Here is a 20867-nt window from a genome sequence, read left to right on the forward strand (position 1 = left end):
GTTTCATCTTGAGATAAGAATTTTCCTTAGGTTTAACTATAATAAAATTACAAATCGTTTCCGCTTTAGAACCAGAAAATTACCTATAGAAAGGTGTCCAGTTCGAAGAATTTAATGTTATTGCCCAATCGTTTTGATATGTGTATGCGCCTATTATTTTTATTATTCGGTTAAGGGAAGCTGCGTTGTGCCCTGAAAGAACTATTGTCCCCTCCTACTGGTTATATATACTATTAATACTATTAATCATAGTGTCTCAAGCAAGTCTATAACCGTTAGAATTCCAGATCTTTCAACTTTGCATCTGGTATTAAGTATTCTCCCAGGTGAGCCGACATACTTTGCACAAGTGCCAGACACTGTCCCAGAAAATGTATGGAGGTTTTGTCACACCCCGCACAGAACCTGCAGACAGTGTCGGAACTTATCCCTAGCTTTCGCAGGTGATAGTTTAGTCGGCAACGGCTGGTGAACTATACCACTATAATCCGGAGGCTCTTCTTGGTGAAGTTTAAACAATCCTTTGAGCTCTTGGATTTGTAGCCGCCATGAGGAAACTGCGCTGCTCCATCTCTGGTAGGTTCGCCCACAATAGTTCCCTTAGCCGTTTCTTTTCATATTTCAACGTCGTAGCAATGAACCTGTCTCCGTTTTAGTCCGTACGGATGACCCTCCACTCCTTTCCTGACCAGTTTGATCGCTGCCTCATTGCCTGTGTTCAATCTGTCAATGCATTCCCAAACCAGCTGGATAGCCGCTTGGCTGCCATTCGGAATAGCAATGTTCTGCCCCCTATAATTTCTTTGAAAATTGAAGGATGTACCTCGGTAGCTTATTTGCGCTTGAAATATACCAGTTCCCCCCCCCCCCCCCCCCCATTGTACCAGACGAGCAGTTGCTGGCCTAAACCATATATCAATTCCATGCACTCCCAGTTTTTCAAACGTTGGAAAAATAAGGAAAACTGAGAGAGCGTGGAATTGACATAAGGTATCAAACTTCTTATCGAAATGAAACCTCGTTCTCATGTTATCCCTTCATCATCATCATCAACGGCGCAACAACCGGAATCCAGTCTAGGCCTGCCTTAATAAGGAACTCCAGACAACCCGGTTTTGCGCCCAGATCCACCCTGACCTCCATCACCACTTCATCTCAGGCAGGGTTTGCCTCGTCTTCTTTTTCTACCATAGATATCGCCCTTATAGACTTTCCGGGATGGATCATCCTCATCCATACGGATTAAGTGACCCGCCCACCGTAACCTATTGAGCCGGATTTTATCCACAACCTGACGGTCATGGTATCGCTCATAGATTTCGTCGTTATGTAGGCTACGAATCGTCCATCCTCATGTAATAATAATAATAATAATCGTTGGCGCGACAATCCATATTGGATCAGGGCCTTGAAGTGTGTTAGAGCACTTCATTCGAGACCGTAACGGTACACTAGGAGGCAATGTGGTCAGCATTGCGCTCGCCCGAGATTATTACCCTGATTTGACTCAGGTACTCATTCACAGCTGAGTCGACTGGTATCCGACGTCAAATCACGATACAAATCCCACTGCCACCAATGAGATTTGAACCGCGACCTTCCGTATGACAGCCTTGTGCTCTAACCACTCAGCTATCCGGACACATCCATCCTCATGTAGGGGACCAAAAATTCTTCGGAGGATTCTTCTCTCGAACGCGGCCAAGAGTTCGCAATTTTTCTTGCTAAGAACCCACGTCTCCGAGGAATACATGAGGACTGGCAAGATCATTGTCTTGTACAGTGAGTTTTGACCCTATACTGCTTTTATCTGGCCTCGCACGTTGGTCAGGGTCAGCCTATTCAGTCTTATCAATTTCGTCGGGATACCGAATTCTCTCATGGCCGTGTACAGTTTTACCCTATGCTATCATAGACGGCCTTAAAGTCGATGAATAGATGGTGCAACTGATGTCCATACTCCAACAGTTTTTCCATCGTTTGCCGCACAGAGAAAATCTGATCTGTTGCTGATTTGCCTGGAGTGAAGTCTCTTTGGTATGGGCCAATGATGTCCTGGGTGTATGGGGCTATCCGGCCTAGCAAAATAGAGGAAAATATCTTACAGATGGTATTCAGCAACGTGATACCTCTATAATTGCTGCACTGTGTGATATCTCCCTTTTTATGTATGAGACAGATAATGCCTCGCTGCCAGTCGTCAAGCATTAATTCGCTGGCCCACACCTTGAGCACAAATTGATGAACCACTTGGTGTAATTGGTCGCCTCGATATTTAACTAATTCGGCTGTAATTCCATCGGCTCCTGGCGACTTATGATTTTTAACAGAATGAATTGCACGGATTATTTCTCCTATACTTGGTGGTGGCAGTATTTGTCCGTCGTCTTCAGTTTGCGGGACCTCCAACTCGCCGATCGTTATTGTTCGGAGCTCTTCTCCACTGTCGGAGTATCGCCCTCCCCTCGACATGGTGCTTTCCTGCTCCACGCTCTCCACTCTGAGCCTTAAAAGTCCTAGGCCTAGGTCTTCCAGCTTCTGCTCTTCACTGGGCAGCAGATCTATTTCCCTGGTTGATCCAGTCCTTTCCGCCTCTATGAATTTCGAAACCTCTTCGGGGACCTCGGTATTCTTTTCCCCCGGTATCTCCTTCAAGGTGTCTTTCCTCGGCTTTTCCCTGTGCACATACACGAGTATGTTGCCAACTCGATAGTTGATATGGCAACTCCGACGTTTGATTGTCTTCAGGGATCGGTCATCTACCTCGATCGTGATGAGTTTATCCTTACCCTCCATCTTGGTTCCGAAGACTCTCCTTACTCGCGTATAGAGTTCCTCATTCTGAGCGATTAGACGCTCCATGAGATCTCTATTGTCGCGGCTTTTGGGAGAAAAACTGTCACCATGTGTGCTCCTGATACATCATCCCCAACACATGTTGACAGTTCTGCTCCTTCCCAGCGTGGCATTTTAGGAACTATGCTCCTAAGCCACTCTGCAGTGCCTTCCGTCGAGCATTCCACCAGTATATGACCTGGTCGAAATCGTATCACGGTGAACACAAGCTTTGCACTCCATCCCTTGCATATCTGCCTGACGACAAGGTCTTCGATAATTATCTGCTCCTCGAGTGAGTATTTTCTGGTGAAACATTTTTGGCAATATGGCCAGTCGAATGCCCTTGACCGCATTAGCATAGCTGATTCCTGTCTTCACTCCTGGCCTGCCCGGGTTCGATAAAGATGGCTCAGATCTATCCTGAGCCTTCTTAAGGGTCTTTTCTGGTTTCCGGCCTTCCTTCAGGTAGCACAGGTACCATTTAGCACCTGCGCCACAGAGACCTCTCTCCTTTCTAACTTCTGACATATTTATCTCAGACGTGCCTTTGCTAGTCCCTGCTTTTTCAGCAGTGGTGTTTGTTGATTGTTGACCTTGGATTTACTGCACTGTCCCAACTTCTACGGGGTCCCGCTTTATTGGCTGCAGTTTTTTTTTATTTTATTACAGCTGCTCATTTGATTTCCACGAGTATGGGGGTTAGAAGGTCCGCCGTGCCATGGCCCCGCGTAGCGCGGTAAGGTCTAACTTACTCGCTGAAGCGACCGGGTATTCCCTACAGTTATGTGTAGTACCTCTTTTCCAGTGCTGGTCACTAGTGTTGAAGTATTCCCTATGTAATATATAATGCTTCTAACTTATTGGCAAAAATAAACTCCAGAAGGTACTCACCTTTTCGATTAGTGTCACTTGTTCCCCAGACTTTGTGAAAGATGTTAACATCGCAGCGGCGGAGAACTGGTAGCGTCTTCCTTTGACAACAGTCACAAGGTCTCCAGTCAGGAACTCTGAAAGACATATATCTTTTAAATTACGTTTAAGAATGATGCAAGCTCTTGGTTTTTCGTAAGAGGACTCCCAAGTTATTTTTCATACTTTTTCTTTACAGACCATGAATCTTCCCCCAGAATTCTTGAGGCAGTACTATTTCAATGTGATCCTTGGAGATTGCCATTGCAATCACTACAGATTCAGCTTTTGCATGGTAGAGGTTTACCTGGGCTATCTTAGTGTTGGCCATTGACTCCATTAGTGCTTGGCGCTCTTCACCACTCCTCCGATATGGCACTTTCCTGCATGTCACTGTTTTTCTTGAGCCCTAGAAGATCCAGGTATAGGTCGTCAACTTTCTCCTTCTCACTGGGCAGCAGGTATACCTTGCTGCTTGCTTCTGCTCTTTCAGCATCTATAGCCCCCGCGGTTTCTTCAGAGACCTCGGTAGATTTCTACCTGATATCTCGCTCGAAGTACCTTTCCTCGGCTTCTGTTGTCTACATGCGTAAGTATATTGTAAATATATAGTTGATACGAACATTTTGTTGTTTGATTTCCTCTGGGTCATCTACTCCGGTCGTAGGGAGTTTGCGTTTGCCCTCCACCTTGCTTTTGAAGACTCTCCATAATCGCGCATGGAGATCATTATTTTGAACAATTAAGAGGCCCATAAAATCCTCCGTTTCTAGTGCTCCGGTTTTGGGAAGACGGACCACCATGTGTGGCCCTGGTATATCATTCCCAAAACATCTTGAAAATTCTGTTCCTTTACAGCCTGGCAGGAACTAGCCATCCGCAGCGTCCTCCGTTGTGTAGTCCACTAGTATATGAATTGCGGGAAAGCATATGTCCATTTGTACCCCTTATAAATATGCCTGACGATAAGTTTGCCGATCATTTTCTGACTGCGGAATTCTTTTCGGCAGTAGGACCAATTGAATAATCTTGGACGCACTAGCACAGCTAATGGCGGGCCTCCTGACTCCGGCTTTCACCTCTAACCTAACCGAAGTTTCCTTCCTCTTGGGTTCGTGTTTGGGTTTTTTGGGGAGCATCCACTCCATGTGTGTTTATTTCTGCTGCTCCCCACCTCCTTGGCTCCGATAGTGAATGATACGGTCTATCCTAAACCTTCTTTAGGACCTCTTCTGGTTTCAGGACTTCCTTCACATAACGCAGCTTCCATTTAGCAGCTGCGCCACTGAGGCCTGTCTCCGTGCTAGCGCCTGATGTACTGATCTCAAACCTACTTTTGCTTGTGCTTCTTGAGCAGTGATCTTTGTTGTTTGAGGTCTTTGCAATAGGACAATGTTGACATTGGCCCAACTTTTTGACTGCTCAACTTCTCCATTTTTGAATGTAATCACGTAGCTACGGGGGCTCGTCTGTTTATCATATTATCATTTTTATCTTCTTTGAATGGCTCATTCATTTGTTTCCCATCAGTATTGTGGTTAGGACGTCCGCCGTGTCGTAGTCCTCCGTAACAAGGGTAAGGTCAAACTTACTCACTAATACAACGAGATATCAGTTCGATCAGTTACCCTCGACTACAAAGTATACAATGAGAAGGGTTGGCATGTCACCCTGGATTGGGTGAGATGTTTTTTGATTTCCCAGTTGAGGTCCGTAGCATTTTAGCATTTTAGCACCCTCGAACGGTCTTGGTTGGTAAAGAAGAGGCTTGGCTCCTTGAGAGTCACATCTCACCCTCAAAGAGAGACAGGTGGGCTTCTAGGAAGCTATACTTCGCGTCAGTCTATCTTGCAGTCCATTGCTTTTCCTCATACCGTCCGTAGGAGACAAACATTTTTGGAACCCTTATGAACCTCGTTACAGGTCGTCAATCTATAAGATTCTATAATGGAGACCCTTAAAAATTCAAATTGGGCCAACAAAAATTTTACTGCTACTTTGGTGTATGACCCAATTCGGCTGTAATTCCATCGGCTCCTGGGAGACTTATGATTTTTAAGCCGATGAATTGCATATGAATGCACATTCTTCCATAATTGGTGGTGGCAGTATTTGTCCGTTGTCTTCAGTTGGCGGGACCTCCAATTCGCCGATGTTCTCATTGTTCAGTAGTTCATCAAAGTACTCAACCCATTGCTCCAATATGCCCATTCTGTCGGAAATCAGATTTCCCTCTTTGTCTCGGCAGGATGAACGTCTAGGTGTGTAAGGCTTCATCCTGCTGACTTGTTGGAAAAATTTCCTCGCATGGTGTGGTTGCTCCTTGTACTTTTCGGGTTCACAGACCTGATGGTTCTCCAAGACTTCCTTTTTCGGTCTGTGAAGTCGCTTCTCCGCTCGGCGGAGTTCATGATAAACCTCTGCGCGTGCCCGCGTCCTTTAAGAATGCAACATTACTCGGTATGCGGTGTTCTTCCGTCCCGTTCCCTCAAGGGGCGTATTATCTGAGTACGGGCTCCGTTCCTACTTGGCTGTTAAAATCCCCAAGTATGATTTTGATATCATACCTAGGACAGGGTTCGTTCTACTCCGACTCTGCAGTCTCCTCTGTAGGGGTGTGAACGTTAATGAGGCTTATATTTCTAAATTTGCTTTGCAAGCGCAGAATGCATAGCCAACACTTTGCGTTATCCCAACTTCGGATCTACCAATTGACCGTAACCCGACAGCTTCGGCGCTTGCAGATGGTGGTATCATTTTAAGTACTTACTCTATACCATATCCTGCATCAAAAAGTCCGCAAAATAAAAAAGTGGAAAAATTAGGTGAGTGAAACCAACTGTTGTCCCTGCAGCGAAGAACTGTATTGAGGTTTATTTAAATTGCCAAGCAATTGTTCAACAGACTAGGATAAAATATGTCGCGGAAAAGCAACTGAAGTGGGGGGAAGTATGTCGAGACTAACTGGAACCAAAAGCTTGTGTAAGATAACGTAAGCTTACGAATTAAACTACAAACTAATCTAGTTGTCCTTGATTACCGGTTGAGTCCAATAGGTAAAGTAATAAAGGCAGCTAAAAATTGCCTCATAACAATTAACTTGATGGTGATGCCATGCAATGGAGTCCATTATCCTAGGGTGCCCAATGAGTTGATTGTCCCTGGAACAGATGGCGTAGAATTACGGAGACGGAGTGTTTCGTTGGAAGCCCTGGGGCGAGCTGAAATGATTGATGCGCGATGGCAGTTTGGATTTACTGGGAAGGCTGATAGCAGGACTTCTCATTAAAATTAGACTCAGAGCCTAACCAAAAGCTCAGCTTCGTAAAGCGGATTTTGGCTAGAAGTTGCTTCTAGGACATGGAACATAAGTATCCCAGTATTTTTGCAGACCTAAGTGAGGCTACATTTGTTGAAATCATATAGAGTGTCACAATTTTGAACCTTGCATTCCAAAAAAAATCCGAATGGTAATATGAAATTAACAGAATCTGTTTAGCCTGAAGTTATGAAAGGTGATTGCCCCTTTAAGTTATCTAGTCGAATCCAATAGAAAACACAAATATCAATTCTCCCAGGTTTCCGATCCCTGATAAGAACTACACAGATGCACTTCAACTTGACATTGTATTCGTATCTTAATACCATAATAAAGTCTTAAAAAGCTGAACCAGGAAACCATTTGTAACCTAGACACCCCAGACAATCTAGACTTTGTTCTAAACGCCGCCGGCCGTCTCACTAAAGCCCCACAATAATTGATTTCCCGCACACTAGACCGGGATTAGAATCCAATGATATGAGAAAAGAGCGGCATGGCGGCTTTTACTTTGCTTCCTTTCACCGTAACATTGCGTGAGTAATAATGACGACAGCGATAATGATGACGGCGACGATGATCCAAATCTAATAATAACCTTCTCATGAAAACCACACATTTGCTTTTTCTTCCCTTTGCGTGGTGATGTTGTAAGAGGCTAACGCTACCGAGCGGGAACAACAAACCTGGTTGGCTTTGCTTCTTCGGCTTTACTTTACTTTTTCCCCGGATGGCTATGTTAAAGAAAAGATTTCTGCACAATCTATAGATACATGCATGTATCAGAGCCGAAAAGGCAAGAAACCTACTAATCTAAGTTATACATCACACATCACATCTCACCTGGGAGCGACTGAAAGAAAAAAGATAAAAAGATGCTGTCGAGCACGGGCTATGGATGGGTCTCATAATGCGAAAAACTGGGAGTTGTCGGTGTAGAACCCAATTTGCAAGGTAAATGCCTCTTTTACCTGGCGGCCTACCTGTTGCGAAAAGGATACAGGTTGAGTGGTTCGATCTGATTACAGTTTGTGGAAGGAGGAAGATTTGGGATTGATGCTATATTTCATGGCATTTTGGATCTTTAATGTCACACGTCTAGGAGATTTAGATTTAGACTAGTTAAAAGCCAATGATACTGACTGATTTTGGTCCACCAATTTTGGACACATTGTCATTATTCTCCGCAGTTTTTAAAGAGTTTAATTCAATCTTAATTCAATTTTCACGGTTCGATAGCCAAGCTCGTTGAGCACCCTATCTCGCCTCGTACTATGGGTCTGAATACTGGTTACGGTCATAACTGTCTGTTTTGTTTGGTTTGCCTCGCTGTTACAGACTTATCACTTACACATCATATGTAATGATAATGAAATTGAAAAATGGCCTTATAGAAAACGGAGCACAGGAAAAATTCAGGAGGAGAGGTGGAGAGAAGTGAACGGGTGACGAACAACTGAGATTGAATTAATAGCCTAAGCCTAAGCCTGGTCTAAATTGTTTTTTTCTTAACTATAAAGCTCTCGAAGTAATTCCTAAGATATGGGACGAATGAAGCGCCAAGGGAGCATGAGTACATCAACATCCAAACCCCATTCTCGCCATATGAAAGACGAGGTTCCTTAATGAATTCTAAAGAGAAACATTGCTACGCTAGGTTAAAAAAAACTAATGAAAAAACGCCAAAGAAAAGGAGAAAAAGAGTTTCTTCGAATCAAGCCTGCCGGATGTTACCTAAAACGAACTTCTTTTAACTCCTTTTAAGAGCTCAAAATATAGTCTTGGGCAGATCATTTTTTGGCCCCACGTTGGGCGCCATCTGGAAAAAGCAAACGTTACTCTAAGCCAAAGATGACGATATGAAAAACTGCCCTCAAAAATTATCTTTAACTCTAAAAAACACACATCGAACACGGATCTGACAAAGGATGACAAAGTTCAGCACCCATTTAGGGCGTAAACAACCCACTACGAGAGCAATTCATTACAGTTTCCTCCAGTATCATTACTTAATTTTTGGTCGAAGGCGCTACATAGTCGTTCTATCTCACTTCAATGGTATCCTCTGGACCTGAAAGATTAAGGACATCATTTTGCATGATGTTCCACAGTAGTGGGCCAGTGCGGAGCCCTATCGAACACCCGTGAAGGCAATGTTCTCCTGGGGTTCATCGTCGGTGTTATACCAGAACCTCAGCTCTTGTACATAGCTATGGGCAATAGCAGCGAGATAGGTGGCAATACCAATCTTCGTTAGGGATGTCGTCATTCGTTGATCCTTCACCGTGTGAGTCTCGCTATCTCCAACTCGAGTTCGAATTCCAGTAATATAAGCGGGACATTTTGAGCCTAAACGAAATAAGATGATGGGACTCTGGAGATTACCTCTCTGCAACTGCTTTTGTATTCTGGAAAACCAAATGGTAGCAGACGTGAATCCGGTGTCAGGTTGTTTCTACCGGCGACCGCAACACGCGTTCCATAGCTTCATACGCCTAGAACATCATTGGCTCATACCAAAGAGGCTTCACTGCAGGCAAATCAGCAACAGGTCGGATTTTCTCTTCGCAGTAGGCGATGGAAAAACTATTGTAATATGACCATCAGTTGCACCATCTTTTCATCGACTTTAAAGCCGTCTGTGATAGCATAACCACGGTAAAACTGTCAAAGGCCACGAGAGAATCCGGTATCCCAACGAAATTGATAAGACTGACTAGGCTGACCCTGACCAATGTGCCAGGGCAGATAAAAGCAGCAGCATCACTCTCGAGACCATTCAACATCAACACAGTCTAAGATAAGGGGATGCCCTATCATGCCTCCTTTTAACCTGGCCCTGGACTGACGATATTGACATTATGGGAAGAGCAACTCGAGATGTACAAACTGCCTTCATCCAGATCGAACAGGCGGCGCGAGATCTTGGAGTGCACATAAATGAAGACAAGGCGAAATACATGGTGGCATCGTCAGTGCCAAAAACCAAGGAACGCACAACATCGAATCGCACTGGTCAAGCGAGAAACATAAAGATAGGAGACTACAACTTTGAGACCGTTGAAAGTTTCTCCTATCTAGGGCGACGCTATGACGATGAAATCCACGCACAGTTGTTGGCTGCCAACAGAGCCTATTTCAGCTTATAAAAAACGCTCAAAACTCAACTCAAAGCGGCTCATAATGTTCAATACAATGTTCTACCCAATCTTTATATATTCCTTGAAGACTTGAGCCAAGAAAAATTTTCAACTCTTGGCCCCATTCGAGAGAAGGATCCTCCCAAGAATTTTCGGCCCCCTACATGAGGATGGACAATTCCACAACCTCTATAACGACGAAATCTCTGAGCGACACCACGACCGTCTGGTTGTGGATAAAATCCGGCTCAATAGGTTACGGTGAGCGGGTTACCTAATCCGTATGGATGAGGATCACCCTGCGGTACGAGGTAGAAAAAGAAGACGAAGCAGACCCCGCCTCAGATAGAGCGATAGCGTAGACTAGGACGCCAGACAGTTTTCAGGGATATCGAATTGGTGGACCTCGATGTAAAACGGGGATGTCTGGAATTCCTTACTAAGGCAGGTCTCGTCCGGACATCGGTTAATGGACCGTAGATAATGATGGTGGCTGGAGGCAAAGTGTAATTTGTCTAGTGTAAAAAGAGGATAAAGATTAACAATAAAGGCCAAGTAAAAATCAAAAGCTTTCCTGTAGTGTCAGGACTTAGACAACTGGATGATCTCGCCCCCACTTGTTGCTCGAATATGTCATCAGGAAGGTGGCTTCAGTTGACACCAGAGGTACGTTATTTCTTGCCCGATCGATGCTTGGTGCGAAGGAAGTGTTCGAGCAGCCCGAGGCGAGTGAAGTGGGAGCCTAAACTCGAAAGGCGGCTACTAGTATGCAGAACATTGCAATGGGCGACCATAATTTCGAACAGGCGGACCAATCCGTCTACCTAGGTGCTCTACTTTCGAAGAACGAAAATGAAAAACATAAAATCCAAAGGAGAATTACTACTGCTCATAAAGCATTTTCTGCGGTCCTCCCAAAAAAGTACAAAGGCATAATAAACTAGGCATCTACAAGATATCGTCTTGTGCTGCTGTATGGATGCGAGACGTGGACGTTGACACTCAATAAAGCAAATCGACATCTTCGAGGGAAAATTCCTCCGAAAGATGAGCTGTAAAGAAAGGAGATGCCTGGCGAATCAGATACAAGCATAAATTGTAAGAACTATTTGACGACCCACCAACATCGACATTAGTCAAAATCCACAATGAACAAATGCACGAGGGAAGGATTCCAAGACGAGTGGTGGCAGCCGACCAAAAGGGAAGCCAAGTAAACGTTGGGAGGACTCAATTAACGGGGATTGCAGATCAATTCTAAGATTTTCTAACTGGAGGACGTGGTCCTTGGATCGAGTTAATTGGAGGCGATGTATCTGGGTGACCAAGGCTCGATTTGGGCTGTAGCGCCACCGAAGTGAAAAATAAGATAAACGAGGGGATCCAAAAGAGGGCAGCAAACTCAAATATGCACATTTCCTGTACAATATATTCTAAAAAATTAATAATAAGCGCGTATCTATCAAATTAGCTTATAATTTATTTCGTTCGTTTTCGTATACATATGAAAACATCAAAGCTTAAATTATATCTACAATTTCGACTTACATTGTTCGTTGTACAAACAGGACAGTTTCTAAATAAATGCGAGAAGTCTCCTTATCTGATAACATGTACAGCTCCTTAAAACTGAATTGTTCCCTGAATATCCGTGTTTCATAAAACAACAACTTTCAAATAAAATACGAAATAAGTAAATAAATAATACTAAAAATACAATTCGCCCTCTAAGGACGAATAAATTACTCTACAACAAGATACAGGTATCTTCACTCCAAACTGAGCAGCATTACATTATCTTCGCCATTGACTCGTACTTTTCTTTGGCCATTTCTATTAATCGTTCAGATTCCTGCGGTCCAGTCGTCATGACCATGTCCCGCAGGAGACCATTTGGCTTTTGAAGCAGGGTATGAGCAATGTCAAACTCTTCGACCAGCCCGAAATTCATAACAAGGATTCGATCTGAATCCATGATGGTGTGCAATCTATGAGCAATTGTTAGGACGGTGCAGTCTGCGAATCGTTCCCGGATGGTTTTCTGGATTAAACTGTCGGTGCTGTAAAGGGATAATTGTATGACGTTAGCTAGGAATTAAAGAATTTCTTGGAAAGTTAGAAAAACCGTTAAACTTACTGTGGATCAACGTTTGCTGTTGCTTCATCCAAAACCAATATCTTATTGTTCCTTAAAATAGCACGTGCCAGACAAACCAGTTGTCTCTGACCAACACTGAAGTTACCTCCGCCAGTTGCTACCATTCCTTGTAGGCCAAGTGATCCCGACGCAATGTCCTTAAGTTCTACTGCTTCCAGAGCTTGCCATAAAGCTGAATCAGGATATTCTTCAAAAGGATCCAGATTTCTAGAAGGTGTCAAAGATTCTAAGTTAGTTGAAACTTGTTTGTAAATTTGGAAGGACATTACAGAAAACCCTGAACCAAATTTTGGTCAGCGAACCATGAGTAGGAAAAGGGGGGACGGGGTGGAGCTTACCTTCGAATGGTGCCAGAAAACAAAACTGGATCTTGTGGAATAATTGAAACATGTGATCGTAGGTTCTCCAAGCTAATTGTTGCGCTGTTTACTCCATCAATGAGAATGTCTCCCTCTACCTTAGCCAATCGGAATATAGCACCAATTAAAGATGATTTACCAGCTCCTGTGCGTCCAACGATACCAATCTGAAAATACCCGAACATATATAGGGATGTGTTTCTCAACTATTAGTTTACAAGTGTTTCATACTTTCTCCTTTGGATAGATCACAAAGTTGAGTCCTTTAAGAACTGCTTCAGCTCCTTCATAGTATCTGTAGACAACCTGTCTGAATTCGATTTTACCAGCTGTGGGCCAGTCCTTTGTAATTGGGGCTAATTTCATTGGCTGCTTTTCCTGTTCCAAGTCACGATACTCAAGGACACGTTCTACTGCCATGAGTTGATTGGCTACTTCTGCACTTTGACGAATACCCCATTGGAGGAGACCAGTGATGGACATGGTTTGGGTGATGGCTAGACCGACTTGACCGCCCATGGCACCTGGAGATTAAAAGAAATCGCTTGTCAGTGATTGGACAATTGGATAATACTTACAAATTAAAAATGTCTACGGAGAAAGAGAATAGAGATTGGAGTCATAGAGACCATCCAAGCGAAAGTATCGGGTACTATTAAATTGAGGAATTTACGGAGAACGGGTTTACGACAAATGGACAAAGGGGATTTCCATGAGCTTTTGCCTACAGGACTTATTCGACGGATCAGACAGGGCAGAAAACAGAAATACACCCTAAGCTAGAATTTAACTTTCGTCCATGCTACATACATTTCACCAGGCAGCCTAGAGTCCTTTTTTACTCTGCGTTATTTGGAGAGAGCCTAAATTTACGGCATCAGCTGGAAGAAATCAGCCTTTGCCGCCACGAAACTGCAATAAAGGGCTAACTGCGGAAACCCTACATACAAAGAGGGGATTTCAAAGAGGAGCTTCCTAGGGGAAAATTATTAAGAATTTAGAGAGAGACTTAGAGAGGCTTAGTTTTAAATACGAGGTAACCAGACTCGCTAAGTCATGGCAACCGTTGCGATACTAGAGTGGACTTAAGTCTTCAAACGCAACACTCTCTCCGAGGCCCATTCTCCAAGCTTCTCGCGGCAAAGGGGTTTTGCTGAGATTAATTTAGTTAACCCTTCCAAGCCAAGCTACTCATAGTTACTCATTAAAGACTCAAATCTAAACACGAATATAAATATAATTTCATTCCTGACGACCACAGGCTAAAAAAGCACCCTAAGCTACCATCGTCGATGAAAAATCTCATATTTTCCACATATTCAATTGAAAATGAACCTCACTTATTGTACTGGAGCCCAATCTTCAATGACCAAACCAAATCAAAATACTGCTGGTAACAAATCTGCTATGGAGCTTGTCTTGTTAAGGAGAGAGTGTTAGCTAGATAAACAGCTGCCTTTGGACAAAAAGCCGCGTTTGGGCGAATCGCTTTCAACGATGCAAACTTCAAGCAAACACCTTCCTGTAGCATCTAATATTACAAGTATTTGTGATTTGGAGAAGGAGGTGTTCAAACGAAGTACAGTGAAAAGAGATGGCTGACCGAAGAAGGCAATTTCGACATCCACCGCATCTACTCAATAGATACTCTAGGACCAAGAAATAGACCCATTCAAGAGGAGCTCATCAATTTTAAGATATCCTCCAATGCGAAAGAGCAAGCTTACGCAAGCTCACTAAATGATAAAGGCGAAAGGGAGACGTCCGCTCTATCGCCCTCTATGGTTCTGCGTGTTGGATGACTATTAAAGACACTATATGGCTTCTTGCGGTAGCATGACACGCTTTGATCCCATTCGAAATGATGATATCCGTGATCAATATAGGGTAGGGTGATCAATACGGGATCGTGGAAAAATAACGAGTGAGGCGACTTCGATGGTGTAGTCATAAAGTTGACGGTAAGCGACCAAAAGGCCGGCCGACACAACGGAATTTGAAAGCCTTGCGATTGCATCCAGATTAGGTTTTTAATAAAACAAAATAACGAAACCGATTACGACGAGCCGACCCCGCTTGTGAACAGGACTCACCAAGAACAGAAACCTGATCGGGAAGAACTACCTTTCGCTCAGCTTGGAGCTTAAATAGTTGAGCTGTCTTAGATGTAAATGCTCGGAATTTAATAGGACTTTAACTGCAATGAAAAAAATAGGATTAATATCATAAACCTTAATCATTTCAGGGCCGCGTAGGATTTGCTTGCGCAGGCAACTTAGGTATCCGAGTTAGAGATTGCCATCGTAAGCGTACCCTAGAGAAATCTTGACGACTCAACTTGCAGATACCCGACACTGAAGAAGGGAATAAGTTGTTCCCAAAATATCGGTATTTGTCAAATAAAAACCACTACCAGCGACAGAGAGGGTGTTCCGTTTCAATCCCTTAACCATTTCGTTAGGGACACCGTTAGCATACATTGACTATTGAACAATCTTCCTCTCGACAAAAAGGGAAAAAAGGGACGAAGGCATGATAGCCAGTAATCTTAATACTTGCGTCATCGAACAAAGAGAGTTACACAATTACGCGGGACTTATTAAGAACGTTCGCCCAGTTAAATATAGTTCTGACCAACAAAGGTGGTCAGAACACCTACCGGGTCTGGTTCAATTGTAAATCCGACTTTTGTCAGTCCAACGCTGCCGTGTAATATGTACTGGCAAGTTAGCGAGGGCAACATACAGCGACCACCAGCCAATCATCTGTGATCTAGAGACGGAGTCACAGGGCAGGATACCCGTACGCCACAAGGCGAAACTGGAAATAACGCCAGGATGGTCTGCAAAAGAAATAGACGTACCAACATTTATTGAGGTGAGGCTAAACCAGCCTAACAAGGCAAATACGTCCACGCACAAACCTCTCCATGCCAGACAATGCATCCCTTAAAGAAATACTAATTCGCCACTAAATGGCCCAACTACTGGTGGAATAGTGAACTAGGCATCTTTCGATCGACTTGCCACCAAACCAGACGAACGGCTTAGAGGGCGGTAGATACGATCAATCAAGCGTAAAAGAAGCATGACAGCGGCTCAGAGGGCAGTAGATACGGTCAATCAAGCGTAAAAGAAGCACGTCAGAAAATAGCCATCCAACGGAACCGGAGGCACTTTCCTGCGACCTCTGAATGTGACGCCGCTTGCGATAGTCACCAGAAACGAGCTGCTGTAGATCTCCGGTAGAATAGCCGACAGCAAAGCCCCGGGTCTGGACGATATACCGAATAAAGCCCTTAAGCTTGCCGTGAAATGTAGAACGAATTGCTGAGTTATTCGAAGCGTACACATCTGAGGGGATATTCGCTCCAGAATGGCAGCGCAGAAGTCCCATATATCTTCTAAACACTATGGGAATAATGCTGGAGAGAATAATTTACAAAAGATTACTCCCGGGTGTCGAGACCAAAAGGCCTTTCAGCTTGGCAGCCAGATAAACCATAACTGCCGTTAAACTGGCGTCCCTGTCTTTTCCTGCTTCAGGTGAAAAGGAAATGAGGTCTTTGGGGTACCTGCCCTACCTGGAATTAAAACATTTTTCATGTCAAGTTGAAGAAGCCAAAAGAGCGACCATTAAGTTGAAAATGGAGAGCTGTAGTGATTGGCTGTCTGTGATACTTCACTCTTCTCTAGTTTCGGATTTTAAATATTGAACAATCGATGATAGAAGGTTAAGAGTAGGTAGGGTATCCATTCGTAAGAATCAAAAATAAATACTCACCATCATCTGCGATCAAAAAGTAGAACGTCACGCAACAAAGGAAAACCAGGCAAACTATATCCAAGGATAATCCAAAGGCTGTCGACGTACTAATATACATGTAATACGAAGCTGTGTGAATATCCTGATGAGCGTCGAACTCCTTAATCAAGCCAGTTTGAGCTCCATAAGCTCGAATCGTCGATAATCCGTTCAAGGATGCTGCCAAATGAGTGAACACTGGTGATCTTGCTACATTCCAAAAGCAAAACATCCAAAAATTAATATAAGCCCAAATTTACAGGAGAACCACTCACTTATTCCATCCAATCGTTTGAGATTCTTTGATGTTTTCAGGTAAACTTTTCGAATAAACCAGAAAATAACGCCCAGAACGCAAACCAGGATCAAAAATATTGGCTGAACTGTAGTTGTAACAATAATTGCACCAATCATATTCAGGATGATCTGACCCGCGTCCAAAATAGCCTTTGGTAAAAGTTCATCGACAGCTCCCATGTCCTTGGAGAAACGATTCAGGATACGACCGGACGGATTGGTGTCGAAGAACCTCATTGGAGCCTTCAGAGAAACATATTAAATCGTGAATTTAAGACAGAGTAGCCAACTTACCCTGATCAAACTACTGAACATGCCATCATGCATTTTCTGGGAAGCTCTAACCGCCATCGTGAAGAAGCCAATTGATCGTAGGATGCCGATAAGGAATATCAACACAACAATCGTACCATGCACGGCAATCAGGAAGTCTGTACTAACCAAGTAGCCCACCGTTTCCTCTTCTGCCTCAGTTAAAGTCATATTCAAGGTGCTATTGAAAACCTCCACCATTTTAGTGATATTCTTAACTTGATCGAAATTTTCATTAAAAGGACTAGTTATTTCGACCGATATGTTGTTACTACTGTAGTATGTCCGCATTTCCTCCTGTTCTGTGAAGAATGACACCCACCAATCCGTGAAGCTGGCAAACATTTGTGTTAACGCATATAAAACCACAACGACGAAAGGTAACACAATGGATCCTCCAGCTTTGATGTAATTCCATGAAATTGATCCTTTAACCACTCCTTTGGATGTTGCCTCCATTTGATGAGCTTGTTCCTTGTGGTTATCTTTGCCCTTTTCACCATCAGCTGCCTCCTTGCCAGATAACGTATTTCGTGAAGCAGACACCGATTTTGTTGAGGACCTTCGACTGCTGCTAATCATTGTTTGATCGTCTGTTTCCTTTTCTTCCTCATCTTCTTCGTCGCTTACATCTTGCTCCAGCAATTGGGCGAAGTCATTGTCACTCTTTGAGAGATCACCTGGAGTACCTTGCATTTCTATTTTGCCCTGAAATGTCAGGAATGAAAAAAGAAATTTCGTTAATAAGTGGTCAGGGAAGGAAGGAATACCCTCTATTTGAGGTTTGAGGTAATACTCACATCATTCAGTACAACTATCCAATCTGCTTCTTTCAGGAAATGAATTTGGTGTGTGACCAGGACTCGTGTTACATGTCGTCTGGCTAGGCGACCTGTTGGGCCAATTACTTGTTCAAAAAGATGTCGACCAACGTGAGCATCAACAGCACTAAGGGGGTCATCCAAGAGGTAAACATCTGCTTGCCTGTAAACTGCACGTGCCAAACTAGGAAAAGATCAAATACGTGATCATTAAGGAGGACATAGATAAAAATTTAAATGGAAGATTGCTGCAGAAGCAGTTTACAGCCTGCTGTTTACTTCAGACGTCAATCAAAGGGCTGACTGTAAAATCACTGAAGTACCTGTCTACACCGATTATAGGTCAACGTAATTGAAGGTTCTCGCGATGGAATGCTATACGAGACTCCCACCTGACAGAGGTTTGTATCAGGAAAGGGCTGGGGTTTATACCTAAAGCCTAAGCTAACAAAAAAGAAGATGACTCTCATAAGGAAACAACATGAAACTGCCAATTGAAAACTGTTGTTAGCTGGCCTGGAGTTCCACAGCATTTGGGGTGCCGGAAATTTCCAGTTAAACTGCGGGACCCTGAGGGTACGAGAAAATGGAAGGATAAGAGGATGTGGAGATGAAGAGACGAGGGAGTGAGAGGATGAGAGACGAAGGAATGAGAAGATGAGAGGATGAGGGTACGAGGGTATAAGAGGACGAGGGATGAGGAAATGAGGAGATGAGAAGATGGAGAGATGAGAAAAGCAGAAGATGAGGGGATGAGGGAATGAGGAGATGAAGAGATTTAGAGATGTGGAGATGACCGGATAACGTTCCTATTCCGGAGAAGCCGAAGAGGGAAAGGTTATCAGGAAATAAGCAGCAGTGGTGAAGCGCATGCTGTCGGTAATGTTCGTCCAGAAAATCAGTGGCAAAAACGTGAAAAACAGGCTAATGGAACTGGAAGAACTCCTGAACCTCTTTGCCTTCTACAGGCAAACATGGATCATAGCAGAACTCGTGCGAAATGCAGAAATTGCCGCTTTTCCCACTGTCAATACTGTAGGCGCTAAAGAGATCGTAGACAGCCTACAGGCAATCGACTTGCGAAAAAAGCGGAAACAAGAAGTCTTATCTGAAGAAAACCTCGTCCAAATGGCCTCTAAGGCCCAGAACACGAAGACCAAAAAGGACAAAGAAACCAGCATGCCACGTCGACAGAAAAGCGTCTGTCCAAAACAAGGAGTATTACGAATGGTACCAATTGAAAAGCTAAGGAACCGTAGAAAGTCTAAATCTAAGACTCTGCTCGTTATACCGACAGAAGACAAGATTTTTGAAGTAGTGACCAGTGAAATCCGCAATAAGATTCAGCGAATGTAGTGGATGTGAAGTGTCCTCTGCATGGAAGACGAACAATGGCGAAGGACTCAGCGTTAAATTAGGCCCGAAGACAACCATGAAAAGTGTATTTTGCATGGCGGTCATGGAGGTATCGGGAGGGAAGGCTCTCGGTTGTAGCCTCCAGTCAATGTGCTCTCTTGAAATCAAAGATCTTTATTGTGAAATGGAGGAATCTATCACGAGTGAATGCCCAGAGGAAACCAATGCTGGGATAGGTATCACTTCTGTGAATTCTCGAAAGTAGTATCCGACGTACTATTTTATGATTTTCTGATAAGCAATTTGCAAAATGTGGTTTGAGATTAGTCGTATACAATGGAGCGGCGTTTAAGGAAACTGAGGGAATGAAAAAATAGCTCTTTGGCAATCACTTATAGAAAGTCTGCGAAAACCTTCTTCTTACACCACCCCTCCAAACCTTCTGTTAGGTACCAATTGAGTTCCATGCGACTCAACTTCGGGTAGACAGATAACTCGGATGTGATCCAAAAAAACCTCTCAATGTGGGAGGACGAATGCAAACTAATAAAGTTTTAAAATCGAAAATATACCAAAAATTTCACTTACTTAATACGTGCCTTCTGACCACCAGAAAGTGAAGCTCCTTTGTCTCCAATTACCGTCATATCTCCTTCTGGGAACTGTTCGAAATCCTTAATCAAAGCACACGCTTTTACCACTGAATCGTACCGAATTTTCTCCATCTCTTGCCCGAACAAAATATTTTGACGAACTGTTCCAGAAAACACCCAAGGTTCCTGGCAAGCATATGAAATCTTTCCTGGACAAGTTGCTGATCCAGTCTTGAGTGGAAGCTCCTCCAATATAACTTGAAGAAGAGATGATTTTCCGGATCCAACTGCTCCGATAATGCCAATCAATTTTCCTTTTTTAAAGTCGATGCTGACGTCGTCCAGTGTAAGTCTGTCATTATGATCAGCTTCCGGTGCGGGAGTATTGCCATTTTTCTTGGCGAGTTTCTTCAATTTCTTTGATTGCTTAGTCTTTTTCTTCGTTTCATAAGAATGTTTATTTGAATTTGGATCAGGAGCGGACCACTTGGCAGTTGCATGCTTCAGCTGCAATGCGATTCCCTTTCCTAGTGTTTCAACTCCATTCTCTTTAACTTTATCACCCGCATCACCATTCATGCCAAACTGGTTCAGGAAGTCCTTTTTATTAACTTCTTTTTCTTCGTAATCTAGGAAGGTTTGGAGACGCTTAAAGGATACAAAAGCCTCAGCCATTTCAGCTACTCCACGAACAAACATTTGCGACATGATTCCCGACAGAATATTGTAATACGAAGTTACAACGAACACTTTGGTTGCAGAAACATCTCCACCGCTCAGGACTAGGGTCATGATAGTGATGAAAATTGCAGCTCGGGTTGTGAACAAGTTAAAGGTCATGTAGAGAGCTCGAACGTGGGTATTTTTACGGACTACCTTCAATTCCACTTGACGAGCGAATGAGATTATTCGGGCAAATGGTTTCTCCCAAGCGTACATTTTGATTACCTGAAAAGGATGA

The 20867-nt window shown here is 43.5% G+C and overlaps 1 protein-coding gene across 2 annotated transcripts in view; it reads right to left on the reverse strand.

Moving 5' to 3' along the window:
• Window positions 1-11666: 11666 nt before the first annotated feature.
• Window positions 11667-20867, reverse strand: part of LOC119660596 (multidrug resistance-associated protein 4-like) — a 49099-nt gene continuing 39898 nt past the window's right edge. For both annotated transcript variants that reach the window (XM_038069271.1, XM_038069270.1), the window contains exons 5-13: window positions 19902-20854; window positions 17937-18141; window positions 17119-17844; window positions 16803-17067; window positions 16507-16737; window positions 12955-13247; window positions 12703-12890; window positions 12344-12571; window positions 11667-12266 (exon numbers count right to left, since the gene is read on the reverse strand). In XM_038069271.1, the coding sequence (XP_037925199.1) occupies window positions 11996-12266; window positions 12344-12571; window positions 12703-12890; window positions 12955-13247; window positions 16507-16737; window positions 16803-17067; window positions 17119-17844; window positions 17937-18141; window positions 19902-20854 (3360 nt within the window). In that variant the 3' untranslated portion in view covers window positions 11667-11995. The remainder of the gene's footprint in view (window positions 12267-12343; window positions 12572-12702; window positions 12891-12954; window positions 13248-16506; window positions 16738-16802; window positions 17068-17118; window positions 17845-17936; window positions 18142-19901; window positions 20855-20867) is intronic.

The sequence above is a fragment of the Hermetia illucens genome, chromosome 6 (genome assembly GCF_905115235.1).
Source record: "Hermetia illucens chromosome 6, iHerIll2.2.curated.20191125, whole genome shotgun sequence".
NCBI classification, from domain to species: domain Eukaryota; kingdom Metazoa; phylum Arthropoda; class Insecta; order Diptera; family Stratiomyidae; genus Hermetia; species Hermetia illucens.